Source organism: Vicia villosa, linkage group LG1 (genome assembly GCF_029867415.1).
Source record: "Vicia villosa cultivar HV-30 ecotype Madison, WI linkage group LG1, Vvil1.0, whole genome shotgun sequence".
Classification (NCBI taxonomy): Eukaryota; Viridiplantae; Streptophyta; class Magnoliopsida; order Fabales; family Fabaceae; genus Vicia; species Vicia villosa.
In genome coordinates, this window is record NC_081180.1 from 24,230,615 (window position 1) to 24,242,935 (window position 12,321).

General features: G+C 30.4%; 1 protein-coding gene across 1 annotated transcript; it reads left to right on the plus strand.

Annotated features, from left to right (window-relative positions):
* Positions 1 to 9,185: 9,185 nt before the first annotated feature.
* On the plus strand, positions 9,186 to 11,808 carry LOC131602930 (uncharacterized). The gene is made up of 3 exons (XM_058875159.1): positions 9,186 to 9,483; positions 9,600 to 9,705; positions 11,530 to 11,808. The coding sequence occupies exons 1-3, from the start codon at positions 9,283 to 9,285 to the stop codon at positions 11,610 to 11,612; spliced, it is 390 nt and encodes a 129-aa protein (XP_058731142.1). The 5' UTR covers positions 9,186 to 9,282; the 3' UTR covers positions 11,613 to 11,808.
* Positions 11,809 to 12,321: the final 513 nt, after the last annotated feature.

A 12,321-nucleotide genomic window follows, 5' to 3' on the forward strand; every position in this document is an offset into this window, starting at 1 on the left:
CATGAATTTCGTCTTACTAGACTGTAAATTTTAAATTACTAATGAAATTAATTGATATGTACTATCAGTATAAATTTTCTTACACTATTAATACATTATCACAATTTAAATAGATTACTTTAATAAAAAGTAAAATAAAAGTCAAATCATTTTAAAAAATCAACCGTTGAGTGAAAACAATATAATTTTTTTTACATCGTCAGTGTATTTCAATTAAACTCTTTGTTGATATGACTTAGTTTAATAATTTATTAAATTAATTGACAGTATAAAATCATTTTTCATTATCAATGTATAACGATTAAATTCAAAAATGATATCTCCTACTTTTAGATAAGGTAATTCTTGGTATGATTATCTAGTTAGATAAGGTTTCAACTCTGGAAACACTTTTTCAATTCATTAATTCAGAAATTTTTTGTTAGAACTTCAATTTTGTTTGGAACTTTGTAAAGAAAGGAAAGAGAAGAGAAGATTTGAAAAATGATTTTTTTTGAAAATACAAAGAAAAAACATCAATTTTTTTTTATAAAAATAATAAATGAATGTTTATTATTGACATATTTTTAATTTTTAAAATGTTATAACAATATAAATTATATTTGAATAATTTATCTAAATTCTTCAAAATCTTTCCAACTCCTCTCCGATATAATTTTTTATTCCGGCAATTTTAGTTTTTGAATAAAAATAAATTATCAGAAATCTTCCCTACCTAAATCTTTCTATTCTTTTAACTAAGTCCTTTCATTTTTTCTTCAAAACTATCTCTTCTCTTCCCCTCTAAACTCTCAAACAAAATCCTTTGCTTGAGAATTTAGAGGGCAAAGGAAGTGAGTGCTTTTAAAAAAAAGAGAAGAATTGAGTGATAATAATAAAAGTATTTAGATTTGAGAGATTTATTTTTATTCAAAACCAAAATCTTCATAATTTAGAAGAATTAAACCATATAGGAGACTTTTGGTTTAGCCCCCTGTAATTTTTTTTTTGTAAAACTAACCTTGCCAAATGAAGATTCTGTCGTTTTAGACCTCGCCAGCAAATGGCACATGCCATTTGCTTATGTGGCATGCTGATTGTGTAATTTTTTTATTTTTTAAAAATTCAAATATGCTGATGTGTGTTTATATTTTTTATTTTTTATTATTTTTATTTCCACGTAATATTTATTTTATTTTTTATTTATTTTCTATTTTTTATTTTTTATTTTTTTATTTTTTATTTTTTATTTTTTATTTTTTAATTTTTTTATTTAACGTAATATATTATTTTATTTTGACCACTACACTATAACAATTGCCTTGTTAATATTACACATGATACTTATATGTAGTAAACATGTCAATACATTGAATTAATTTGCCTTGTAGTTTAAATACATTTGGATAATTAATATTTTAATTATTTTAATATTAAGAATTATTAAATTTATTTTAATTAATTTCCGGTTTTAAGTGTTTTTTATTATAATATATACTATTAAAATGTTTTTTGATGTACAATTATTTTTAAAATGATATGTAAGAATAAACTTAGATAAATTTAGAAATAAACTGAAGTATTAAACTATAGTATATATTTTGAAATAATATGAAAAATTAATTCCAGTTTATTTATCCAAATTAAACTATATATTATAAATTAATTTCAGTTTATTATTATATGCTATATATTATAAAAAGCACTTAAACCAAAACATTGAAACCGAAAATTAATTAAAATAAATCTAATAGTTGTTGATATTAAAATAATTAAAATATTAATTTTTCAAATGTATTTAAAACATTAATTTCTAAATATTTGTAAAGAGAACATGTGAAATACTATCTATTGACAATGTTTAATACATATAAATATCGTGTGAAATATTAACAAACCAATTGTTATAGTGTAGTGGTAAAGGCTCAAGCATTTGAGTGGAGGGGAGTGCTTAATACTCCCTCCGTTCCTTTTTAAGTGTCGTTTTAACAAAAAGCTCTTCAACCAAGATAGTGGATTATTAGAGTTAATTTTCCTATTATATCCTTATTTATTTTTCTCTTTCCAAAAAAATTCAATAATAAATTCTCTTTTTTCCATAACTAATTGAAAATTTTGAGGTGGAGTTATTGAGAAAATAAGGGTATAAATGACAAATTATAACATTAAATTATAAAACGACACTTAAATAGGAACAAAAAAAATATTCTAAAACGACACTTAAAAAGGAACGGAGGGAGTAATAGTTTCTGTTTAATTATTAGAATAAAATTATGTATTTAAGAGAATAATTTATAATTTAAGATTATATTAGTTTCGATTTATAGATATATAATTTAATTATTGAAATTAATATATTTAAATTATTTCAATTAGTTTCAGTTTATTTTATATATATTATTTTTGTTTAATTATTTTATATATAATTAATTTCATTTTATTATATAATTAAAGTAAAATTTATAATTAAGTGGTAACTAAGTGATAATAATATGTGCATTGTGTCTAAATGTTAAAGTAAATTCATATGGCCTATTGTTAAGGACCTTGATGGTAAGGAGTTAAAAGGCATGAGTTCAAGTCTAACTTGTGACAAAGTTTTTTAGACTTTTTTAAAATTTTGAATTTTAACAATAAATTAATAAAAAAATTAAAAATAATAAAAAATAAAAATAAAAAAAATAAAAATTACGTGGAAATAAAAATAATAAAAAATAAAAAATATAATTACACGTCAGCATATTTGAATTTTTAAAAAATAAAAAAATAAATGAATTACACAATCAGCATGCCACATAAGCAAATGGCATGTGCCATTTGCTGACGAGGTCTAAAACGACAGAATATTCATTTGGCAAGGTTAGTTTTACAAAAAAAAAAAATTTACAGGGGGGTAATCCAAAAGTCGCCTATATGGCAGGGGGCAAAAATGATAATAACCTTAAAAATTATTAGAACACCACGCCTCTAAAACAATAATACAAAGAACAAATAAAAACACTTAATATCGTAAAATATTTAATAGCATACAACAATCAAGTCAATGTCATTTGTTCCAGATATCATATCCTAATATAAATGTCATTATTAACTGATAACCAACGATGTTGGATGTCATCATTGTCATCCATAATAGATATGTACGAAACAAGTTTGTCTATTCTTCTAACTCTTTTACCGTCTTTAATCTCTTAGAGTAATCAGATGTTCAAGTTAGTCTCAAGTTGCTCAAAATTCCAGTTACGCCAAAAACATATCTTCATTGGAGGCTTGATTCTTGAATAAAAAACATGTCCATAAATACTCATGTTAGAACAAATGAACAAAATTTTTTAGAAAACAATTAAGAATAGGTGTGAGAAAATGGTTCACATCACACATCTATTTATACAAAATTTTGTCAAAAATAGGTTATAGTTCAATTGACGCATCCTATTAAAATATAATTTAAAATTGGCAAAATACCCTTTTTGGTCCCTTAACTATACCCCAAGGTACATTCTGGTCCCTTATCTTTAAAAAGTGTCAAAGTGGTCCTTTAATTGTTCACAAAGGTCCACGTTAGTCCTTTTTCGTCCAATTTTTACTAACGGCGTCAACTTTTGCTTGTGTGGCATCTGACGTGGCACGTGTTTGTATGCGTGGCATCTGTTTATCAGAAAAGTAATCAAAATTTCCAAAAACATTTTAAAATTTTACCCTATGTTAGGATTCGAACCTAGGACATATTAATTGCAGCACAACATGTTTACCACTACACCTCTTCACCTTTTGTAATTTAATTTACAAATGAGATATCTATTAACTTTTAATCTTTGTCTTCTTCAACCTGAGATTTAACATCATGAACCCTAAAGCCCCAAATTTCCAACGAAAAACATCAACAACAATCTGGGTTTCAACAACAATTCCATAAGTTCTAACCAAAACACATCTTCAAACCCACACAAAAACATCAACAACAATCACTCACAATTTCTAACTTAAACTTGTTTCAATTTTAATTCCTCACACACAACACAAAATCGTAAGAGCCATAACTAAAATAAGAGATATGCAAGAACAATCCCCTTTATTTCTTTGCGCGTCTGTTTTGCTGTCAGTAAAAGGCAACAATCCCCTTTATTTCTCCACTCTCTTCAACAGCGGCGTTAGCATGAATTTTGTCTGCGGGAACATCAACATTGAGTTCTTGTTCTTGAGAAGGATGAGGAACAAAAACAGTGAAAGCAAGATCTTGAGTCAACATTTCAATCATCATTTCGTCAAACTTGTCCAAATTAATATCTTGAATCAAGAATTTTCTAGATCTGGTAATTGGGTAAAGCCCCATTTTCTGGTTACTCTTGTTTTGAGCCTCTGGAAGCTTGAAAAATGTTATAATAACTATGAAAATGCAGCAAATGTTTACTAGAATGGTTACAAGAGAAATTAAGTGCTTCAAGATTAAGCCCTTCTTCTTCATTTTGATTAAACCCAACTTCCAACTAGAGAATTTGTTGCTGAGTGTAAAATAAATTTCTCAAATTTTTGCTTAAGTCACGTTGAACAAAATCCTATTTTCCAAGTTGTCAAGGTGAAGAGTTAAGCTTGAAAAGTTAATGGAAAAGAAACACAAAGTGGTGCAATACCCACTAACAGAAAAATCTAAAAGCACAAGAAACTGGAAACTGAGTTGATATTGAAAGCAATATTGAGGAACATGAAGAGGAACATTGAAGAAACCCAAAATAAAAGAGAATTCTTAAATTTAGTTAGTACATTTAATCACAAAAAGAAAAATGCTATAGTGGTATAGTAACATCAATGGTGACCACCATGTACCTGGTTCAAATCCAGGTTTAAGACAATTTTTTTGAGTTTTTATTGAGTTTTAAGTAATAGTATAATTATCATATGCCACATCAGATGCCACACAAGCAAAAGTTGACGCCGTTAGTAAAAATTGGACGGAAAGGACTAACGTGGACCTTTGTGAACAATTAAAGGACCACTTTGACACTTTTTAAAGATAAGGGACCAGAATGTACCTTGGGGTATAGTTAAGGGACCAAAAAGGGTATTTTGCCTTTAAAATATCATACAATTATATTTAATAATATAAATAAAAAAACAATAAGAGCATGTTTATATTCAATTGAATTGGCGTCTCTAGTATACATGGGATGCATGCACCAATTGCCTTAAGTGTTATATATATATATATATATATATATATATATATATATATATATATATATATATATATATATATATATATATATATATATATATATATATATATATATATATATATATATATATATATATATATATATATATATATATATATATAAAAGGTATGTTTGGTTGGGAGACTTTAGACAAAAGGGTAATAGTACACACGATCATTATCATAGAAATGTTATGTCAGATCACACAACATTCTCGTCACTTAGATAGCAGTGACGTGTTGCTAGATATTGCTTACTATTTACACTATTAAATAGGCAGTAAATATTATTGTCAGCGTAACGAGAACTTATAGGAGTGGAATGGGTGATTAAAATTAAATAAGATTTAATTCAATTATGTATTAATAATATTTAAACTATCTAATATAATATATTAACGTATATAAAATTGATTTGATTAAATATGATTTAAATAAATAAATGAGTTAATAATTAATTAAATTAAATATAATTTAGTTTAATTTAGTTATTTAATTAAAAGAGTTTAATTAAATAAAAATAAGATTGGGGTTAATTTTGGAAAAGTCCAAAACAAAAGTATTTAGTACCGCCTTCTACTTTGCACTCGCGTGAACGTCGTAGAGACACCGGTATCTTCTGCCGTTTGTGATCAAAGTTAAAGGACGCTACAGAAGGTATTTCGATAATCTTTTAACATTTTGTTTGTGATTAATGGTTTAGTCAAGATCCGTTCACCGAGATTTTTCCTCTAAGAGGATAAAAAAACCCATCTTAAATCCCTTCATCAACTCCCTCAAGCGAGGTTATATATTGGGCTTGGCTAATGAGACTCGAAGTCTTTAACGCGAGACATTTGGCCACTCGGATGAGACTTCTATCTACCCCTCAGACAAGACTTTAAGTTAAGTCTCTTAGGTCAGACTTTAGTCATGTCCTTTGGGGATAATTTTAGGCTAGATCACATCCAAGGAAATTTCAAGTCCATCAGGTGAGATTATATATTGAACCTGACTATTGAGATTCTAAGTTTCTTCATGTGAGGCGTTTATATGAGCATGTTCGATGGGACTCAAAGCCCCTCAGGCGAGATTATATATTGAGCCTGATTAATGACACTCAAAGTCTCTCAAGCGAGGCGTTTGGCCACTCGGGCGGGACTTCTATTAGTCCCTCAGACAAGACTTTAAGTTAGGTCTCTTAGGCCAGACTTTAGTCGCGTCCTTTGGACAAGACTTTTAGGCTAGATCCCTCTTGAGAAAACTTTAAGTTCCTCAGGCGAGGTTATATATTGGGCCTGACCATTAAGACATAAAGTCTCTTAGGTAAGGCATTTGGCCTCTCGGGCGAGACATTTTTTAGGCCCTTAGATAAGACTTTAAGTTAGTCTCTTGGGCCACACTTTAGTCGCGTCTTTTTGGCGAGTCTTTTAGGCTAGATCTTCTTGAGGAAATTTCAAGTCCCTCAAGCGAAATTATATACTAGGCATGATTTATAAAACTCGAAGTCTCTTAGGCGAGGCATTTGGCCACTCGAGAGATGTTTTTATCAGGCCCTCAGACAATATTTTAAGTTAAGCCTCTTAGGCCAGACTCCAACCGCGTCCTTTGGGGAAAAACTTTTAGTCTAGATCTCGCCCAATGAAACTTCAATTCCCATAGGCGAGGCGTTTGTGTGAGGTAGTCTCTGGTGAGTAGTACAATTATATTTCCCTTAATGGCAATAAGGATCTCCATGTGGAAGTCCAACATATTTGTATTGCCTTGAGAGACGACAAAGATCTTCATGTGGAAGTCCAACATATTTGTATTTTCTTGAGAGACGACAATGATCTTCCGGTGGGAGTCCAACGTATTTGTGTTTCCTTGAGAGGTGACAAGGATCTTCTGGTGGATGTCTAGTGTCCATATTCGCCTCGTAGGATAGAAAGAATCCTTCATTAAAGGTCCATCACTTCATGGTTTAAATTGTCATTTTTAACGTGTGACCCTACATAAACTGGAACAAGACAAAGGGGCGCCTCATGAAAAACTTGCCCACGCAGGAAAAAATGCCAGCTCACTATTAAAATTATACATAAATAGTTCTTACAAAAATTACAAACGGCAGAGACAATAACTCGCCCTATCCAATAAAAATAGTTATCAAATGCGTAAATTTGCGTCTGCTCTGCCTCTTAGTCTTGCCGACGATCTTGCTTGATAAATCTTTGTTTTCAAGATTAGCTTCATCGGCTCATATTTTACTACTCATGATGTATTGTGACATATGACCCCTATTTGCAGACGACATGTTATCCTTTAGCATGATAGCTCAGCTATTTTTGCATCCATTTATGCTTTTCCAACTTGATATATAATCCTGCTCTATGATCCAATTGATGCTCATATTAGTTATAGAGAATCATATACAATTTTGTACTTTTAGACAAGCCATTTGTATTAAAGTTAGGTCGCCGACGATGATGATGATAGGTTCGCTCTTAGCGACTTATGGGAACAAACTTATATTATGTTGGCTCACATGTTTACTTTATAACACAAAATGAACTACCAGGTGCTAGCCCATGGGGCGGGTTTCCCCTTTCTTTGGGCTACCAAGTGTTAGTCCTAGGGGTGACTCACCCCCTTCTTTGGACTACCAGGTGCTAGTTGTGGGGCAACCTTCCTTGGGCGACCAGGTGCTAGCCCTGGGACGACTCACCCCCTTTTTGGGTTACCATGTACTAGTCCTAGAGGCTCCTCCTCTTTCTTTGGGTGCTAGCCTTGTTTTGGATAGTCTTTATTAGGACCCAATCAAATATAACACTACAAAAATATTAAAATTTTGATGTCACTTTTTAATTATCTTAACATTTGTTATAATATTTTTTCATATTTTGTTGTATTTGATAATATTGATAAATTATATATTATGTTATCATTTTAAAAATATTTTATAATGTTCTCAAATTAAATACTTATATTGCGATAATGAATTTGTAATTGAACTATGAACGATAAATATAATGAGTCTTATGGTTAACTTACAAAGATAAAAAAAAGTAAATTAGTAACAAAATGTCTCATTTATCCTTGTGAACTAAACATATTTATAATTGAAATTCCTCTTTTTTTTTCCTTTCATATTTTGAATCAAATATATATGTAATTAAAATTTCTTCCCTCCATTATCCTCACCTTCTCTTTCCTTAAATTTTTTTTTAATATAATGAGTCTTATGGTTAACTTACAAAGATAAAAAAAAGTAAATTAGTAACAAAATGTCTCATTTATCCTTGTGAACTAAACATATTTATAATTGAAATTCCTCTTTTTTTTTCCTTTCATATTTTGAATCAAATATATATGTAATTAAAATTTCTTCCCTCCATTATCCTCACCTTCTCTTTCCTTAAATTTTTTTTCTCAATTCCTTCCTTCAATTGAAACAAACGAAAATTCACACGACAATTGATTTTAAATGTCTTGTACAACTTTAATTTTTTTATTTGAAATATAAGTAAACGAAAAAATATGAAAAAGAAATTGAGTATTAAGATATTTTCTCTGTCTTAAAATAAGTGTCTTTCTAACCAAATAAAAATAATAAGTCTTTTTTACTTTTCCAACTTTACCAACTTAAACTTTTACAAACTTTACCCGTAATAATTATTGTCTACACTTTTCAAGTTATGACAATATACAACAACCAATAATAATTAAAAATAATTTTATAAAAACATTACTTAATCATTACTTTATTAATATTTTGAGACGGATGGAATATTAAAGTAAAAAAAAAAAATCTAATTTTCATCTGAAATTCAACTAATTAATCATCCAATAAAATCTTGAAATTCAACTAATTAATCTTCCAAAAAAATCTTAAAGTATAAGTTAGTTGAATTGATTGTAGGTATGTGAGTGAGTGCCCCCATCCATCCCATCCAATCTAATCTACCACACTTACCATACTATCAATTCAATCACACTAAAAAGCAGTAAAAAGTAAAACCATCATCAACAACAACAACAACAATTCTATTTTAAAAACCAAAAGAATTAGATTCTCACTCTCCTTTCTCTACACCTCTCTCTCACACACACCCCTCCGAATTAGGGAAACAATCATGAGCGAAGACTCAAAGAAGCACATCATAGCTGGAGCAGCATCTCTAATGGCGAAACCTCACCTCGAAGATCGAAAGCCACTTCCATCACCACTCTCTGCATCTGCTTCTCCTGCACCACCGGCGACCAAGAAAGTCATCATCAAAAGCGCCGATATGCTCCCCGACATGCAGAAAGAGGCCGTCGATATCGCCGTCCTCGTTAGTCTCTCTTAGTCTCCCTCAGTCTTCAACATTCTCTTTTGCTTCTCGCTTATTTTTCACTGTGTTTTGTTTACTTTTCTGTTTCTGTTATTGTTGTTGTGAAATTGAATTAGGCTTTTGAGAGGCACAACGTGGAGAAAGATGTTGCAGAGACTATAAAGAAGGAGTTTGATAAGAGGCACGGTCCTACTTGGCATTGCATCGTCGGTCGCAATTTCGGTATTCCTTTTTTCCTTAATTAGATCTAATTTATGCTTAATTCACTCCTTTTTTTACTTTGATTTCTTGTTTTTGTTTTGCAAATGCTGTTGATTTTTACCAATTTTTTGCTCTGAGTAATAATGTTGAAAACCTAGATTTTTCTACCTGCTATTTTTTGTATTCGTTGTTACTTTGTGGCTGCTACTAGCTTATCTGGCTTAGTTGGGCAATTTTGTTCTTCAGTATTGCTTGTTTGCTCTGATGATACTCATTTTGAGTTCCACTGGAACCCTTAAGCTTTGTAGTACTGACACCTCTAAAAAAAGTGTCAGTATTGATGTTGATGCCCGAAACTGAGACCGACATTTATAACTAAGTTTAATTTACTCATTTTTTCAAATTTTTATCGGTGTCTACGTGTCAACACTAATGTCGTGTTTCTGATGTTCGTGCTTCATAGCTCTTAAGTTGTATTATTTTAACTTTCCGCATTGTTTTTAACTTGAATTTATAGTTTCTGTATGAGAGAATACACCACTTCCCTGTGGAAATTCAAATGTGGAGTTAATAAATAGAAGGTCTAGATGATCTTTCTTTTTTGAAAGTTAAACATTTAAGTTGCTGTGTGAAAATTAGGGAGTTATAGCTTTTTTGAGTTACTTTTACTTGGAGATGAGTAATTCTAGAGTGGGGAACTCTTGGATGACAATTGAACATAGTCCAGCTGAGGTCGATCATAGGGGTATAGGACCACTTAGGATTTTGTGTTCTTTGCAGATTTTTGTTGTTGTTGTTGTTGTTGTGTTCTTTTCCTCTTCAATGGAACAGCCGTGTCATTTTTATCATTCCAATTTGAACTCGTTTCTATTTGGTTTCCCTTCAATGAAAAAAAAAAAGGTATTTAATTCGTTGATTTCAGATTAGATTGAGTTTGCTGGCAACAGAATAGGTTTGACAAGGTAGGACCTTAAGAATTTTTAAGAGTGTTATCAAATTGAGCGGTTTCTATGACTACTAGTACACCAGAACAGTTTTCCATTTACAGTTTACTAAATTGTAGCTTTCCGGCATCCAACATTTTGTTGTTTCTATCTTAAGGTTATTTACTGCATTTGTATGCTCTCACCTCTCATATGGTAAACAATTTCTTCATGAAAGTAATGCATATATAATATGTGATTTGAATTTCAAATTATGCTTTTGATATTACAGAATAGAACAAGCATGTGTGTCAATTTGTGATATGAATGCTAATACATCTAAGAGTAGGGTTTATACTTTTCATATGTTCTATAATACTCATTTTATTTTCTGTTTGGCATAAACCGATATATTCTTTTTATAATAATACAGAAAAAAGAAGTAAATTCTGAATCTCTTGAGTTCTTTATTAGTGTGAATATGAACATAAAATTCACTACCTGCTCAATTTGAGCCTGCAACTTTCGTTATCTGCGTATGTGATTTCTATTCTGTCATTCTCCACATCTTAACTATTAGATGGGCTCCATATGGATGGAGGGACTGCAGGGGTTAGCAGTCCTGCACAATTAAAGCTCGGATTTAGCTCCTGTTTTAGATATCAAAACCATGAAGTTGTTGATGCCAGTCCTATACCATTTTTGTGTTGCACAACCAAACCTTCATAGATATCATGCCATTTCTATTTATCTTCTTTTTCAGAGAAAATTCAGACTGCTAAAACAAATGTTGATATAACTGTTTGGTTCTGCTAACTGCTAAGCCTAATGATAAATTCCTTTATAGGGTGTTTCAATGATTTAAATGACCAACCATGATAATAATTGAAGCGTGTTCATGTAAAGTTCTTTCTTTTTGCAGGTTCCTATGTGACTCATGAAACAAACCACTTTGTTTATTTCTATTTGGACCAGAAAGCGGTTTTGCTTTTCAAGTCTGGCTAGCCTTACTTTGATCGAGACAAAAAAGTTGACAACTACGAGAATTGTCTTGTGATTATGCTGCTATATTAACTCTTCATCTTGTATCTATTAAATCCACGACACAAATTCATTACAAGACATTCTTGTGCTTGTATATCTAATTTCATGCAAACTGGTTCTCAAGTTTGAATATGAATCAAATTGTGATCTTCTTTCTTCCTTGTGTTCCATTTCATTCACATGTTATGGTAATTCTTTTTTCTTACTCCTATAACTTTATTTCTCTTCCACATATGTTATCTTGCAAATATTTATGGTTTTCCAGATTCTAAAACCTGTGTGTACACTGTGAAATTAACATGGATGCACTCTAGGTTTTGTGGAATGGTTTGACCTTAACCATTCTTTGGTAAATATCACGCGACAAACATAACTGCCACCTTGATTTTTTGCAAAATTAATCACGAGAACGTTTATATGTTGTGAAAGGTAGGAATTTCGATATAGCTGATGCATCATGTGCAGTGAGTGGTGCATGAGATCTGATTAGGATAGTGAGCATAAGAGAAAAAAGCAATGTGAATTCTTATTTCTATACTTTGAGTAAGAAAATATTTAAGGACTCATGAAGAGAATAATGACAAACAGCATCAGATTCCAATTACAACGCTTAATTATATTTATCTCTGGTTGATTCTCTTTCTGTGGTTCGGAGCTGCAAGTTTCAAGA